At 31.1% G+C, this 18,601-nt stretch overlaps 1 protein-coding gene across 1 annotated transcript in view; it reads right to left on the bottom strand.

Annotated features, from left to right (window-relative positions):
• Window positions 1–7,086: 7,086 nt before the first annotated feature.
• The window catches only part of LOC128983211 (serine/threonine-protein kinase 32B), a 36,746-nt gene continuing 25,231 nt past the window's right edge, over window positions 7,087–18,601 (bottom strand). Inside the window, exons 6-12 of the mRNA XM_054402422.1 lie at window positions 17,279–17,316; window positions 14,728–14,817; window positions 11,928–12,145; window positions 10,648–10,773; window positions 9,020–9,151; window positions 8,187–8,329; window positions 7,087–7,482 (exon numbers count right to left, since the gene is read on the bottom strand). Of these exons, the coding sequence (XP_054258397.1) occupies window positions 7,257–7,482; window positions 8,187–8,329; window positions 9,020–9,151; window positions 10,648–10,773; window positions 11,928–12,145; window positions 14,728–14,817; window positions 17,279–17,316 (973 nt within the window). The 3' untranslated portion in view covers window positions 7,087–7,256. The remainder of the gene's footprint in view (window positions 7,483–8,186; window positions 8,330–9,019; window positions 9,152–10,647; window positions 10,774–11,927; window positions 12,146–14,727; window positions 14,818–17,278; window positions 17,317–18,601) is intronic.

Raw genomic sequence — 18,601 nt, forward strand, 5'->3', positions numbered from 1 at the left:
AATTAAGTTAAATAATGCCATTGTGATAAAATGTGTACATATCCAACGATCTCTGTTTTACAATCATACAAAACTATTCATTTTCACTTTCCCCCCTATACGTAGTATATGGAGAAAGGATTGTTTTCGTAAAAACTTTCAAGTTTGAGTTTTGAGTAGATTTGTCCGGTTTGGGTCCCCCTGAACCCCCAAAAAGGGATGTGTGTGTGGATGTGTACAGAGCTACACACCACACCTGTAGTTTGATTTTGATGAAATTTTGTATGTATGAACCAATCCATAGTGTGTGGGGGCAGAGCCCCCAGTGAGACTGAGGCGAGTAATTTATATAATATGTATTTGTTGTAACTGGATATTTATCCAGCCTGTACTAATGTGCTTCCATTTTGTACTGCATTACCATGACGGTAAAATCTAACTGACAAATCCTTTGCATGTAATATACTAGGGCAAAACCTTCAGTTAGTACTTTCAGAAAAATGTCTTTAGAGTAATATTTATTTTGTGAAGTAGGTATACACAATCCAAAAAGACCGTTGGGCCTAACGCCATTGTTTTTTAACCATTGCATATATTTTAGCTTTACATATAAGTAATTGAACTAAAACTCTACATTTAGAAATAAGTAAAAGATAAATAAAAAATATTTTTTACGAGAATACAGTGATATTACATTTTACAGAATACTATTCATTTTTACTTTCTCCCCCTGTTCATAGTATATGGAGAAAGGGTTGTTTTCGTAAAAATTTTCAAGTTTGAGTTTTGAGTGGATATATCTGTTTTGGGATCTCCTGAACAAAGAAAGTGGTTAAGCAGAGGTTCAAATTCAAATTCAAATATATTTATTTGTAATAATACAACATCTTGGCCTCGCCAAGCTTACAAAACTTGTCGGTGAGGTCCAATTGATTCACAAAAATTTACAAACAAAATTTATATTTTTTTCCTTTTTCCTTTTTGGCAAAAATAAATATTTCTAGCGCTACTAATTCCATGGCGGTTTGTGGTAGGCACCTATCTATACATGATAATGGCAGCAGAAATGTAAAATGCCAAATATAGTTTGAAAAATTGCTTTATCATCAGTCTGACTTATCTAGGTTGAGTAACATACTTAATAAAAAGTCTCTAATACGAGAATGCAGTGCTACAAGCCCCACCATTAGGTTTGTTCTAACCAAAACGGCACAGTAGAGCGGAATAATTGCATTTCCTACAAAAATTAGCAGAACCAATGTGCAAAACGTTGTTGCATTCAATGTTATGAATTGAACGACGTTCACAAAAGTTGTATGGGTTATAAATAAAATCAAATCGTTTATTGAGCCTGAATAATTAACAATGTGTATGTTTTTAATAAAGGAAATCTTTACAGGTTGACACAAATGTTCATTGTTTGATGGTTCTAAATGTTCTCTTTCAAATAATCAAGTAAGTGGTGTTACTGTTGCCTTTGTGAGACATGTAATAAACATAGTCAAGAGAGGTCAGGAAAGGAATATCGTGTGTAACAACCCAAGTTTACTACCTATTAGACTCAGGAATGTACAATCGATACTCACCCACTGTTACTCACGTGAATAACCAACTGTTTTCACATTGTGTAATTGTGACTGTATTAGACTGAGGTTAAGTAGGATTGCTTCAAAGCTGATAGCTATAATATAAGCTCGTTATTAAAAAAAATATGAATACGAAAGTACAAGTCCATATACTTTGAGAAATAAAGACAAAAACTGAGGTGCATGGATGACAAAACTACAATGTACATCTGAATCTCTTTTTCCCGTTGTTATTTTTTTACTGAGAATAATGATTTATTACTGCAAAAAAACTTACATAAAACAAACATCGAGACAACCCAATTTTTTTTTTACTACCCGCAGTGTAGAACTACGCAGGATTTGTATAAATTCAGGATGTAAAGATTTATGGGAATATTTATGACTTGAATTCAATACCCTGATCACTGATGTGGTAACAAACTGTTTTACGCAATATTTACAAGAAAATTATTTGAAGGTTAAGATCCAAGATAATGTGTATATAAGAACTTACGAATTTATGATGATAAGTAAATAACACCAATTTCATTTAGTAACTATAAACAAATACAGTAGACAGTGATTATCATATTTGATGGGGTTTTCATTACCTTTTTCTTAATATTTATGGTGTGAATAATACAAATAATAAAAAAGTGTGCTTTGAAAGTCATAATTTTACCCTATTCAAGTGAAAGAATTTTCATAACTCTCCACATGTTCGTTGAATAATTCATTTTCCACGAAACCATTATCATGTGCACCTGATCCTCGCCTGCTAAATGTCAATTATGTTGCACGCCACTGCTCCATTAGTGAATTAGTGGCGTTAGAGTTTTATTATGTGTGTCTATAATGTTATTCCGTATTAGAAAAACCACATTTAAATTATTCACTTTAAAATCAAAGCCTCCTAAATAAAATGAATCTGGCACCTAATAGATGTAATACCGATGAAACTACATGTAACACTATTATGGGGATTTTGTATATTTAGGAGAACTACTAGAGGTTTTTATGTGAATGATTTGATAAAACAAGAAAACCCCTAAAAGATTAATTAACTATTGAGATATACCGTAAATTCATTCCCCCCCCCTATTAATGAAGCCTTGAGGTGAAATATAAATAGTAACCTAAAGGCACAGTAATCAATCCCTGCAATAATTTGGCTCTTCTACCTTTGCCAACTCTTATTCCTTTCCAACCCTTTTTCTCTGCTCTTAACGAGGAAGAAAATACGAGAGCGTTAGCTGAATAGGTTTCATTTGTCAGGTTTGAGGCGAGGGTTCTTTTGATTATGATGTTTTGTCATAAGTTCCCTAATTTTTCTTACAAAAATGGTTTTACTTTTTCCTCTATTAATGTCCACCTATTTTGAAGTATTTGATGTATTTTCATTAATAATACTTCCTATGTAAAACTAAGAAATAGTTACACGTATTATTAATATATTTTCTCTCTTTTAACATAATATTTTACAGACGTTTTGTAAAAACTGCAATTTCTATTGCTCTATTATCTTTGTATTTTTCGGAGACTAGAGCTACCAATTAGAACGAACGTCAGAGTTTCAAATTAATTATTGCTAGTTATTGATTTACAGCCCGTCGCACCCAAGTAACTACCAACGGAAAGCTTTTTCTTAGGTGACTAACGTTTGTATATAGGACGCCCTTACTAATGCCTGTTTTCAAGTATGTGATGCATTATTATACATCGTAATTCCATGTGAAATGTGATGAATACTTGCGTGGCTTTTCAGTTTCCCTTTCGTTTCTTTTCTAATGTTATTTTTAAAGATGAGTTAGGGAGCTATTCCGTCAAAACCATTTTCCATTGATACATACTTTACGAATAAATAACATAATTTTATAGTAGTTTTTTTTTTTTTTTTTTTTTTGAAACGACAGGAACCAAGTAAAACGAATGTCAGAGACAGAGTTAGAAAGTAAATTATTGATAGTTATCGATTGGCATTTTGCCACACCAGAGTAACTTTACACCAACAGAAACTGTTTATCGAGGTTCCGGTTTATAAAATCAAACGTCTTGCTCGTTTCTGGATTTACTGTGGTTATATCATGGCTTCATTCTGTAACAAAGGTGTTATGGTTAACCGTAAAGTATTGGATATTTAATGATATTAACGTATTATCAGTTATAATAACAAACAAGTTGAATCTTTCTCAGAATTAAGTTCACAGTTGAAGTTGATTGATTTTACTTGGTTTTGTTATCAAAGTGTGTTCTATACTGTGCATGTTCAACATACTATAGTATGTAAGCGTAAATATAAATTATTAAATGGCTAAATAATTATAATTAAAATAAAGAGTTTGAATGGAGTTGGGCAACTGGGGGGACTAGATAACAGCTGTAAAATATGATACTTGGAGATAAGATCAGGTCATACTAAGTCATACTTAAAGGCTTGAACATTAATTAATTTATACCTGGTTATTCAAAAATCCGTACCCAATTTATACATGTATACAATATAAGTAGATATCAGAGTGAATCTCGCATTGTGTCCATTTATAATTCTTTTTAGACAATTGGTCCAACAATAATTATTTAATTTTTTTTCTATAAATGAACCTCAACAAATTACTTTCAAATATATTTAATGTTTTAAAACACTAGATGGCCTGAAAACATACAGTAAAATGTTCAATTTTCATATTTATCCAATCCAAAAATAGCTCTAATTCTTTTTGTGCATGATTTAAAAATAATTTTTCATACAAACATTTTATTAGAATCATAATCTTATCACTTGAGCTATTTGAGTTTATTTAAAATTAGGCTTTTTTGGGAGTTATTTTGTACACTCTTTAAACTCTTGTATTTCTTTTGGAAATACAGATATACTGTACCCCTTACAATTTTGACTTTGTAAATAAATAAAATTTTACACTAAAATTCAGGATATCGGTATATAAAGTTAGAATACATTGTTCTGCATTTTGATTTTTATATACAAAATTGTAGGTTTTTGAACTTAAACCTAGATTTACAAACTTGAAAACCATAAATATGTTTAAATGGCTTTGATAACAAATTAGACAAGTCCTTTTAAACCCATATTTTTTATTTATTCATTATCCAAGATAAGGTACTGGAAAAAGAATACCAAACAAATGATTTATTAATATTATGTTTATTCATAAAAATAATAGTTACATTTAAATATCGTATAATTATTCCATTGGCGTATATAAAATTTAATCATACATCTAATTTATATAATACAAAAGTTATTGCTAACATTATTTACAAATTATGCTGCTACATATCACAAGTGCTTGGTTTTTAATTGCAATGAGTTATGTAACATATAGTATTCTAGACATAGATTTTTTTTATAAGTAATAAAATATTTACCGTGGTCGCATTTATTATTTACATTTTTACAATGGTAACATGATTTTTACCATTTGAGTAGTTTAACATATCTATGATTAGTGCTATACATTTTTAGTGATTTGTTTAGGGGTTTGTATTTTGTTTAGTTTTAATTGATTGAATATAGACGAATTATAAAAACCTTACTTATTTGCAATCAAAAGAGTTGTAATAATTTTACCTATGCTGTATAGAGCTCTAATAAATTATATAACTCTATATGAAAAAAATAAAATGTTTTGTATGATACTGTGTAGTACAATATATTTGATTTAGTTGTGTTAAGTTAATAATATAATGTGATAATTTACATTGACATCTTTTAATAAATGGTTGCACGAAAATTTACTAAAACCACCTTAAACTGGTTTTATAATGTAACTGCATGGCCACTGTAAATGGCAGTTGTATTATAATATTCTTACATATTCCCAATCAAACAAGTATATGGTTTGTAATTACTAATTAGTGATAAAGGACAATAAGAGTTATGGGTAACTCTTAACTATAACATTGATGGTATAGTTATACAGTTCACTATTAGTAGTTAACTGTTGTGGGTCCTTTACAAATTGAAAGCTACAGCTTAGTTTTTATAGTTATTAGCTTATTCTTTTATTTAATAACATTTCAAGGTGCTGTCATTTATAATTTGGAGACATAGAAATAACAATAAATAGGAAACAAGAAAACATATATTATTTGCCCCTTTTTATGAAATTCTTTGTTCCCTGAACTTATGTACTAACGAGTGCAAAATATGACAGCATCATATGATGCCATGGTTTTTAAATTTTTTTATGACGAAATATCTCAAGTGTTCAATGTATATGTTTTTTGTTTATTAAAAGAAATCTATTTTTCATATTGTGCTCTATTTAGTAATAAAATGAGAAAATAATCAGTTTTAAACTGTAATAAAATTGATATTTTACTAGCCTAGTGTTAAGGGGTACATTTAAATGAAGCCCAGAACAATGCAAATGCATTATTAGCATTCTGGCCCTGTGTGATTGTCATTATTGTGCAGAAATACTGTTGGCAACAATGAAACTATTCAACTCTTAGTCTCTTTGTGTGAGCCACAATGGATTTCTCTTTTATATTTCAGCTTTAATTTCTATATCATGATTGGTCCAGCAAATACAATTCTCTCTTTGGAAACTAAATATTATATAAAAATAACGAATTTCCTATATTAAAACATTATGTTACACAGAATAAATGATGCAATTAATCAAGTACACACTGTTCTTATACATTTAAATGGACTTTAGATCAAAATGATGTATGTAGTTGTATTACGAGTAATTTACAGCAAGGTATATTTTCCCACTCATTTCCTTCACCATTCTGTTCTAATTATACATCTTTTTCAACATTAATAAAATATGTTCTGGATACTAAATTGAATACTATGAGTAAGAAGTACATGTTTTGTGTAAAGTATGCACAGTCTAATTTCGTTTCATAGTTTGGTGAGTTATTTTTTACTCTGATCGTGCCTTACAGCTTATCACAATTAAAATCCGAATGTTTTTACCATTTTTCCTATTAATAACAAAATCATGAAAAAATTAAATTGTTTAAGATAAGCAATTCAAATGTGCGTGTGGTAAAAAAAATACAAAAGACTACTATTTAAATTGACAGAACCCGTTGATTTATATGATATGCATGTCGAGAAGGTGTAAGGACTGTTATTATGAGCTTGTGTCTTAAACTTACACACTTTAAACAAATGTTAAAAATGCATATGGTACCTCAGAGTCAGATGGCTTGCAATCATGAAAGTGGAAGGTATTAATGGTGTTTAGAGATGATCATTTTAGTATTTTTGATATTGAAATTGTCCTTAGTCCATAAAGAAGCTGCAATAAAAAAGAATTAATTGCATTTTTTTCTGGTTTAAAACTGATAGCTTTTAATTTTGGGGTCAAAAAAGACGTTAACACTATTCGTTCCTTTCCCATCCAATCAGCCCCTCTTTCAAATAGTTGTAATAAAATGGTTTTACTAAATAAATTGGCCAATCCATCATACGTTTGCAATTATAAGACCAATTATCCAATAAATGTGAAACCATCATTGATCGAAGACGTAGTTTTTTCATCCCTTTCTCCTTCCTTACTTGCCCTTTAATCCCTTTGTTTCGACAAAAATATCAGTAAACGTAATGCTTAGCCATAATCACTTTTCATGAGACATATATTTTTACTTCTACATCAGTATTTAGAGTGGTAATGCCTTTCCATTTGTGAACGTCATGAACAATTGAAACCACGTTTCACTTCACCCGTGTTAGTAGAATGGCATGGCCGTGCCATCCGAGACGACAATCGTAGGGGAGTTGCTGAAGCTCTTGATGGTGTTTGGAGGACTGCTAGGGCTGTGAGTGGTGGTCGGAGCTCTAGAAGGAGTTGCAGCCAGTCTGGTTTGTACACTGGAGGGAGTTACGTTCAGCTTGCAAGATGATCTTCTACGGTTGGGACTGGGTACCGTCAAACTTCGGCCAGGCTGAGGACAGCTGAAACAATTTCAAAGTTTAAGGGTATAACTTTTATTTTATTTTAGAAGCCTTAAGACTTTACAGAGAACTCGTTTAGTAGGATCATAGAGTCAACTTACGTTTGCTTCGGATAAGAACTGTTTATCACTGGGTACAGAAATAGTATGGCCTGATTAGACCTAAACCTCAACATCCAAAGTGAAAGCTATATATTTTAAACTTTTCAACATAGTTGACATTTTGTATGGTAACAAGTTACACCATTTTGAGGGTCGGGTTTAGAGGGAGAAGAGTACTGGGGAGGTTTAAATTGAAAAAAGAGGTAAGTTTTCTGTATCTCGATAAACATGTACTTTAGTGCAAAACACGATATTTACAAATAATTACCTACGATACATGCAAACAAAAATGGCAATTTTTGGTCTATTGTTTACGCTTTGAAGGTCCTAGGGGCAGCTAAATAATTCAAAAAATAATAAAGAGAGAGCTACAAAATTTGAATCAGAGTCACTTATTTTCAATCATCATTATGTGATACGCTACCACCTTAGGGGGACGGTTTTTAAGCATAGGTTGATATGCCCTTCAAATTAAAGGTCTTTGTTAATAGTATGCAATCCCAAAAACCCAAAATTAAACAGAAAACCGAGTCCAAAATGTTAGTTGTTGTTAAAATATTTCTTGAATTCGCAAGAATGTTAAATAAATAAAAGTATAATCACTTTGTATCATTTGAGGAGGCGTTCATTGCTTGCGTCAACTCCTGTTCCCAGTCTTGTTCTTTTCTCTCCATCTCTCTTCTTATCAATTCCTTTTCTCTGTTGTAGGTTCTGAACTCTGCCAGATGATCATCAAGATCAGCATCCTGTTGAATAAGATAAATAATATAAATGACTTTCACAGTAATGAGCAGGTAAACATTTTTAACACCAAAGTAATATATAATCGAGTGTTAAATTTAGGTCAATTTTCCCTGGAACCCATGTAAACAACTAACTGTACTGCTACTACACATACAAAAAAATAAATGGAGGAATATTTTTGGTAAAATTAAGTTGGTTATGGAATCATATAGCTTATTAACAATGAACTAAATTTTCCTAATAGGTTTAATGTTGGTAAACATTTGTCCAAGTAACGATTATAGATCTATGTTTTTGTTTCATTTTAACATTTTCGTTAGAGTTTTGTAAAGAGTCTAGTCGTACCCAGGTTTCTTGGGAAGGGGTGTTCTTATATATATTTTCTAAGCTGTAAGTTGTCAGACCACTAACAGAATCACTTAAAAGATACTAAAAACTGCTGATTTGGATCCTTAAAACTGCTTAAACGTCGACCAAATAATGTTAAAATAAAAAAATTATATTGTTTAAATTGTTGAAGGGAAAATAAATTATAACAAAGCAAACATCTTTTAAACTTTTTTGTGAATTGTTATTACTAGCAAAATTCACAAAATGTCCACAATAACTACATTATCATATTTGTAGACGGTTAAAGGGCTAAATGTTAAATTAAAATGTAAACTATACACTCAAACAATTTTTTGTATTACCGTGATGTCAACGCTAACTGAGCCCCTCAGAGATCTCTGTTTCGCAAGTCTTTTCTTCTTCTTATGTAGAGGTCGGGCTTCGACTATCATTTCTTCTAGCTCAAACGTTGGGTCACAATTGAGATGGTCCCTCTATAACAAGTCAATCATGTAAGTATAATGCGATAATTTAGTAGTAATTATAATGGTATTCTAAATGATTAAAGGTAACAGGATTGATAATTTGCTTTTTTGAACTTCCAAATAATACCTGGATGGCATTGATTCTTTGTTTTAAAATACAATACTAGAAATCACCAAGGTCAAACAATAAAAACACTTGATTTCTCTTTCAAAACTTGTTTAATTTTTGGCCATCGCATAAATATCACAATCTAATTCTCATTTCTATTCAGAATATAATTATCCCCCCTATTTCATGTGTTAAAATATAAATATCCTTAGCCACATACTATTATTTTATATCATTATTGGGTATAATGTTTAACACATTTTAAGAAAACGTCTATCTAAATTATTTTATAAGAAAGCTTTGTTTGCACATTTTTTTGTAATTTTATTTGCAATTATGTTTTTGCACATGACACATGCCATTACGCTAATAAAATATCCTTCAATCTAAAATCATATTAGCTTTAAGTTTTGATTCGAAAACTTTATCCAATTAGTTTAATGCATTCTACTACTAAATAATACAATAATAGGATATATATATTGGATTTATTAACTTCGTCTATAAATTATTTAATAATATACTATATGTAGGACAGGATTACATTACATTCTGAACATAGTTTTGATATTATACAATGACCTGGTTGGAAAGCAGGTTGGGTTATTTGTTGGTTTATCCTTTTAAGATAATAAATATTTCGTCTTTTTGCACTCAATATAATCTAAAATTATTCAAGAATCCTTCATTACTATAAGTTTAAATACCCAATGAAAACGTGTTATAGCAAATTGTAGGCATGGTGCATAATTAGCTAACTACTTGTAAATACAAAATACATATAGTGTGATTGATCAATACAGTGACGACTCTTTAACCCCAACGAGGCATTTAAAAAAGCAATGGTTTCAAAAAGTCTTTCATAGCCTTTTTAATTTCCTGTGTGTTAGGACAAAAGTGATATGTTTCTTGAAGTTCAAATAATATATTTTACATGATGTCCAAACTAAACTGAAACTGGGACAAACTTAACTAGATTCATAGGGAGGTCAAAATGAGCAAGAAAATTCTATGCAACATGTGTCCTATGTATTTGTTTTTTAAGAAACATTCATAACTCCTTAACGGTTCAAGCCACAGCAATGAAGTTCTGCGAAACCGTTAATCTTTCTAGTCACTAAATAATAACTCTTGAACAGTTTCTAAATAGTGTCAGTTTGGCAGTTTTAAAATATCTTATTCCAAGTTAATTTGAAAAAAAAGACAGGACACATAAAACTCTGATTTTAACTATACCTTAATCAGTTAGAGTTAACTAATCTAGTCAAGACAAATATCAACTGGGATTTTCTTTCTATTCATTTGGTTTTCTCCATTTACAAATTATGGTGGAAATGGTATCTATTGTATTATTAAAGGTTCTTACAAACCGCGTTGGTACACAATAGGGTCTTACCGGTGGTTGGAAGGCTGGTTTTGTTTGTTTCTCGAGAACCTGTTCAAAGTCTGCTCTTCTGATGCAGGCAATCTGTCGAAGTTCCTCTAAGCTGCTTACCCTAGCTCCAGGCTCCACACACAACAACTGTTTGCAAACATCAAACTCATCAATACATAACTTTACAGCAGCCATGATATTTTCTAGAGTGATCATTCCATTATTATCATTTTTATACGATTTGAAATGTGTGATTGTTATCAGAATTTACAATATATCCATCAAAATAATGTGTTCATAGCCAAGTTAAATTTTTATCTTCAAGTTTAAAAACACATAGAACTTCAAGAGCATTAAAAAGGTATATTTTCTGTTAAGGTAATACAGTTAAAACTTTGAGTATAAAAGTGATTTTGCTGTAAGGTTGTTGAAAAACTCTTTAATGTTTAAATAGAATAAAAATGTGTATTGTTCATTTATATCAATTGATGTATTCTTGTATTTTTTTGGAATTGCTAATACATAATGCGACAGTTTTTCAACATATATAAAAATATCTTGGTTTGCACATTGCATTGTTCAGCTTGGAACAACTTTTCATTTTCGAGCTCTTCATATGTGCCACAGAACTGTAATGGGAGGTAAGCTAGTCAAGCTGTGTTGTTGACCCCTAAGGTTGTGCTGGCTGGAAAACGTGCTGAAGGTGTTTATGTTAACGCTGAGGGCTAACTTAGTAGGATGGAATTTTAATTTATTTTATGGATATTTTAGCCAGAGGCTGAACTTCCTCAAGGTTGTTTTTGTTAGTCATTCTATAAGTGAGCTTTTGTAACCCAAGTATAAATAAATTTAATCGGAGTTATAAAAGTATGTTTTTTTAGAAAAACACTGTCCTCTTACTCAACAGTTAACCAACTACTCTATAACACAAATATATACCTGTAGACCCTGGTTTTGTTAGTGCCTTGATCCCAAGTGTTTATGCTAGCTATCCTGAGATTCGTCGAAAAAGGTTTCTTGCACATCACAGTCCTTAATAAACATTGAATGAGGCAAATGGCTTAGTAAAAAATGCAAAACCTTAGCATATGTACACCAAAATAAAATCTAACTATGTCCATCCCAGCACTCGTTACTATTGCACTTTTTAAACAGCTACCTATTCCAAAAGTAATGTGAATACAGTGTACAACTTGAACTTCTTATACAACTTACATAATTTTTCTACTTAGGTATCTTTTCTTTCTACTTTGTAGCTATAGGCTATAAATATGCAATTGAAAAATATACAGGCAACCTACCTTACTGATCAGATCTACGAACCCCGCGCTCCATGTCTTGGGGTAGGTGATGGGGTTACCGAAGAGTGCTCTTACGTCACTGATGGAGGTTGCAGAATGTATGTCGTAAGGTCTCTCTCTAGCCAGGACCTCGTACGCGGTGACTCCCAGTGACCACCAATCCACGGGGAAACTGTAGCCTACACAGGCGTCTACCACGCAGGCGAATATCTCTGGTGCTGTTGAACAAACAATGATATTGTGTACAGTGTCTCTTATGTTTGACATAAATTTGTTAAAAGTTTAAACAAGTATGTTTAGTATTCAGTGGAGTTTCCGAACATTCCGGGCCCCAGATCAAAGATTTTCAACTTCAAAGGAACCGAGGGATGAATTGATATGCATCTGTGGATGTGTTAATCATCGGCTTAATAGCTGTATTTAAAATTAATGTTGTTTGAATTGTTTTAATTTCCTACAACTGTTTTCCTGGTACTCAGTGAACAATATTGTTTGTATTGTTTTAATTTCCTACCAATGTTTTCCTGGTACTCAGTGAACTAATGTTGTTTGAATTGTTTTTATTTTCTACAACTCTATCTATTCCTGGTAATCAGTGAACAATGTTGTTTGTATTGTTTTAATTTCCTACAACTGTCTTTCTGGTACTCAGTGAACAAATGTTGTTTGTATTGTTTTAATTTCCTACAAATGTTTTCCTGGTACTCAGTGAACTAATGTTGTTTGTATTGTTTTAATTTCCTACAACTGTTTTCCTGTTGAACTAATGTTGTTTCAGATTCCCTTCTCACTGAAAATGATAGAAGATTTTGGGTGCTTACTATTCATAAAACCTGTTGTTTTCTTAACCAGTGGTTAGTAATGCACGGACTATTTCCTTCGGTAACGTAACATGTGCATTGCCAACAAAAACCTCAATGAACAGTTGACCAAATGTTTTTGAATAATTTTGTTATGTTGGATTAAATTGTTCTCTTGTTTTAATAATATTTTTTCACTATTAATAACTAGAGTGTTATTACTAATTACAATTACTGTGAACTGATGTAGGTAAATATACTTTCACATTACAGTAACATGAGATATAATTCTGATATAAATTTAAGCTCAATTTTAGGTAGGCTATTATGCGGCCTTTTAATATAGCGGCGAGACAAAGTGATTAAGATCATAGTTATGGTGATATCCCAGGAACATGGCAAACTCATGATTTTTTTCCATTTAGCCTTATTTTGGATTTTCTCTTTTGAGAATTAAAAGCTGCGGTTCACAAAAAATTTATTTGTCAAACACACATTTTTGATTGTCAAAATGTAAGATAAATATTAACAATACATTCCAAAAGTTATTGCTTCAATTTGAAATACGTATTAAGTCCAATTAATATTCTGACCATACAGATTAATGGAAGCAAGGTCTAGACGTAGATCACGTAGGCCCCAATGGGTTTATATTTATTATTCAATCACCAATGGATTTTATCCACGTGATAATCCAAGACCCTCTAAGCTTAGCTATAAATAATAAATAAAGCAGTTCCATGCTATGGTCTTAATATACTAGACCTTTGGCCTGAAAGTGTGGATAGAACAAATTATTAGGTAAAATTTTTTCAATATAAATGTTATGACTTTAATCAAAAAGTTTTTATTTATTTACATCACAATATTTTACTGTTAAAACCCTTACTCGAAAGAATTCTGTGCAAATATTTAAGTTGAAATACGATAGCTGGAGCTTTGATTGGATGAATCATCGCTAATTAAGATATCAGCGCAAATTGCAGTAATTAGCGTCACAACGTTATCCAGTAGGCCAGAGAATTGTACAGGAAAGCAGAATTTATGGCCCGAGCTTCACATCGGCTTGGCGATGATCCAACTCGATTTCCGGCTCTTCTGGTATTGTTATAATGCCTTTATAGTAAAAGTCTTTATTTTTCAAATCCACTCCGGTTCTTTTGTTTCGCTGTTTATTTTTTTACAATTAATTTATAGAGTTATAATAAATATTTTATTTTTTTATATAACAACATGAAGGGTTCTTTATTTATTTATTTTCATATTAATTTAATTGCATTTTAAAATCTATACTTATTTAATAATACGCAAGCAAGATTTTTGTGACAATTACTCCTCTGAAACTACTTCACCGATTGGCACGTTTTTGGTGTCATTAGAAAGAGCGTAACGTGAAGTTGTGGAAACTTTCTTTTTAGGGAAATAATTAAAGAGTGAGGCCCTGGGGCCCTTTAAAGTTTCATATTTCTCCATAAGATTAACATGGGAAACAAAAAATGTTATGAAACTCCAGCTGTTGTCAGAAATTAAAAGTGATAAGAAGAACATATATTAATTGTAAACAGTAAATAAGTTTGCTAATTTAACAGTTTGCTACAAACATTTACAGACTTGGTTGAAATTCGTTTTAAAATAACGCCTGTTATACTTAGCAATTGCTCGAATTCAAGCAACGAGAACATTAGTTCCTAATAACAACCTTTACCTTACTTAAACCGTAACTACAAAGTAGTAAAGATAATGGGTAATATCTGTTAATACATAAAGTAATTTTGCAATGTTTAAAATATTATAATTTAAGTTTTATAAGATTAATACATAAAGTAATTTTGCAATGTTTAAAATATTATAATTTAAGTTTTATAAGATTACATGTTGCACAATTTGAAAATAAAAAGTACTAGTAAAAAAATAAGGATAGCTATCAAATATCTTGAAATATATACTGGCTTATTTCAAAGCCAACAATATTTTGTTTTACTAAATAATCAAAACCTTACCTATGTATGGTTTTGTGCCTGACATGGAGGTTGCTAGTTGGCCATCTGTCAATATTGTCGCAATGTTGAAGTCCGTTATATGTGCATGACCTGAAACAGGCATAAAACAGGTATAAAAACAGAAACAGGTATAAAAGCATTACACATTAATCCAATTGGGCTTAAAATAATTGTCGTATAAGAGTAAAATAGTAAGTTGATTCACGTTAATAAAAAAAGCTTATTACGTTCTTGTATTGGCTTGAATAGTCCATTAAGCTACATAAGAAGAAATAAGAAGAAATTCTAAGTTTATCATAATCTAGCTCTACTACCCTAACACAAGAATATGCCTTGATCGTGTAGAGTAATTATTCAAAATTACTCTTTTGTAACAATACAGGGTGTTCATTTGAAAACTTTCCGTATCTGTTGTGTACAAGAGTAAGGCTTTTAACACTTGTTCTTTTTGATTCCCCTTAATTTTGACATGCTAAATTCAATAAAATATTTTTCAATTTAGAAAAATGCCCCAAAGGGTCCAATTAAGGGAAAGGGGTACTTTTTGAGAAATGTTCAAATGTAATCATGATTTGTTTGATACATAAATTTAAAAGTCTAATCACCCCCATCATTTTGGTGCAAAAAATTTAGTATCTTTAACCGTATTTACAGGGTGAATCAAAACTTTTTAAAAAGTACTTTGAAGTTAAGTACCGTATTACCCTAACTACTGGATGGAACAGCGCCAAATCTTTTTCCAAACTTGTGGTAAGGGCATTTTCCGCGTTATTTACCAAATTAAAAAATCTTAAAATTTTGGAATAAAAGAAAGCTGAAAACTCAAAATTCTTAAATAGCAAAGTATAACAAATTTCATATTACGTGAAAGGTCCTTTTTAAACAAACAATTTACGTATTTAAGTTTTCTTTCCATCTCTTACTGTTTAAAAATTGCAGTAGAAAAACATAATTTTCTGTGGTAAAATTATAACTAGTTTTATAAAAAAATAAGATAACGTATATAATAATCAGACAAATAAAATATTATTATAAGATATACTAATATATAATATAAGTATATAAATTAAAACTTTGTTTTAGAGGCCTGATCTTTGGCGGTTCGATAATACAATGAATGGATAGAATGGAAACAACCTTTGGCAGTCGGTTTACAAATCTATCAATGAAAAAAAAGAACTGTCGAATATGAAGGCCCATGTAGTGTTGAAGAACCCTAAAAAAGTCAATACGATACTGAATTCAAATAACCAGAATCTATTGGCTCGTATAAGATTAAACACTTTTAATTCAAAACATATTTTCTTTGCAATATTATTTATCTTTCTTATGTTGGTACAATTTCATTTTATTTTAGTTACTAAACTGTCAAGCACTGGTAGTATTAGTTTAAGCAACCATCGCGTAAAGATAGTCTTACAGGCTATTTACGCGAGTTGCAAACACTACTTTACCTACGGCTGTTTTTTTTTTAACTAACAATTAATTCACAACTAAAAACGTCTAAGGGAGGACGTTGTAGTTTATAACCTCTCACTGTCACTGATTGTGATGCAACGACTAATTGTCCCAACCACCCACTCATTATATAATCAATTAAATTGTCCCTAACAGCTGATAAGTTTAAGTTCGAAATATTGCAATTGTACTTCTTTACTCTCAATTCTTGAACCTCATTGGTCCAAACGTGTACTGTAAAGCAATAAAGCAATGCTGTTAAGTAAGCAAACAATACTGATCTTTTAAATTCTAAGAACTGAATTGAAAAGGCTAGCTTAAAAAAAAACTATAAAAAGCCCTGTGCTCCAAAATAATATTGATGGGTCAGCATTCTTCCCCTGTGGTAAATTAGGTTTTACAGATTCAAGTAACCCTTGAAGGGGTTTCAAAGGAGGAAAAGCCGATCCCAGGAAGGGTGCATTGGATTACACGCATCGGTAAGCTAGCTGAAACACCGCATACTAATGATACCATGTTGGGGGAATCCTTTAATAAGTTTATCCAATGCGTAGCACTTGAATTGTACATAATGAATGAAGTTGTAATGAAGTCAATACAGATGAATTTTCAGTAATTTATTTTAATTTTAGATTTATTTACATTTCCAGTCATAAAATTATCGAGAATAAATAGCTTGTAATATTGTTTCTTATTTAGTTTTCTCATGTACCATTATCCTTTTTCTAAGGATTCCAAACCCTGATTTAGTTATTTAGTATCCAACTTTAACCTTTTGTTAAATAGCGTTAATTAAACGATATTCCAATGATAAATTAAGGGTCCACAAAAAATCACGCATTAAACTCAATCGTAAGCATCATAGCCTATTTTGAAATTATATATTATGTAAATAACATTATTCAAAACCATAAATTAAATTATTCACAAGAATGATGGTAGTAAATATTGTATAATCTGTTACCTAAGTATTGTTGAGAAAGTCAATTATTTACTTTTTATTTACTTTAATGGATCTTCGTATCGAACTCCTTGACAATCTTGGATAGGAATAGCAACTATTAAGCTATATAAAGTATTATGATAAACTTACCCTCCTCGTCCAAAAGAATGTTGTCTGGTTTGATGTCCCTGTAACAAAGAAATATAATGTATACACAGTCTGGCAATGATCTTTATTCTAGTAAAAGTATTGTTACATATATTATAAAAGTTTCTTAAAACCTACTCACAATTTACGAGTTGCCCTTTCAAGACGTTCTGCACTCAATGTTTCACGAAATGTAACAAATGACTCGCTGCGGGGCTGCAGAGTAGGAAAAACGATAATATCCTTTCTTTTAGCCTTTACCTTTGAAAAATTATTCTAAACAAAAATCATTATTTATATTCGAATCCATTTAGGCATCAGGATAGTATATAGCACGTAATTTGGCTCTAATATTCTATACAAACATACGATAAAATCATTAAGTATTACTTAATAAAAAAATGTTGTTTTTGGGATAAAGTATTACTACAAAGTATTGCTAACAGTTAGACTAGCAACATACCCACATTTTTCATTACACAGCCAATGATTAATACCTATACCGCAGCAAACCTGCAGAGTAAGCTAATCTACATTTGACTAGTTGCATTTTCACTCAAAACTTTCCTTGAAGTTGTCAGATTTCTAGTATTTAATTAACATAGATTTAACGAGTACCAAGGTTTAATATAATAAATAGGTTACATACCTTATAAATCCGACAAACAGCTCATTTTAATTGAAGGTCGTTTACATGTTTCGGCTTGTATCGGCCATTGTCAAAACGTTGCAGTTGGATGGTGAAATCCTTGTCATTGTTTTCTACTAAAAGTACATACACAAACACATACACACGGACGGGACGAAAACATTACGAAAAACGAATAAAACTTTAAATAGGCCTATTAAATACACGGGCAGGACGCACGCACACCGTTGTCAAGGTCAGGATGCAGACTGCACTAGTTGTGTCGGTGTTGTCTTATCAGCTGATGTGGACTGCTGACCAATGGGCGTCGAACTCTGCCTTTGTTTTAATATGCTATTGAAAATGTGATGGGATTTGAATTTAAGTTTTTCATTCAGAATTACGCTCTCAAAATTGTTGTTCTCATTAACCTGTGCCTTATAAATTTCGAATTCTTCGAGAGTGTTAAGACTGCTTCCCTTTTGGCAAATATGTAGGATTTTAAGGCCTTTACTAATATCGTTCATATCATGGTTTTTATCGACCAAATGCTGAGCAAACGATGATTTTTGTTTTGTATTACGAGGATCTGGTCTATGCTCCTTGTATCTAGTATTGAAATCTCTACCTGTCTGCCCAGTATACGTGCTAGGACAACTGGCACAAGTTAATTTATATACACCACATTCGTCATATTT

The sequence above is a fragment of the Macrosteles quadrilineatus genome, unplaced genomic scaffold (genome assembly GCF_028750875.1).
Source record: "Macrosteles quadrilineatus isolate MER2022 unplaced genomic scaffold, UCM_ALF_1.0 Scaffold_1__1_contigs__length_201487025, whole genome shotgun sequence".
Classification (NCBI taxonomy): Eukaryota; Metazoa; Arthropoda; class Insecta; order Hemiptera; family Cicadellidae; genus Macrosteles; species Macrosteles quadrilineatus.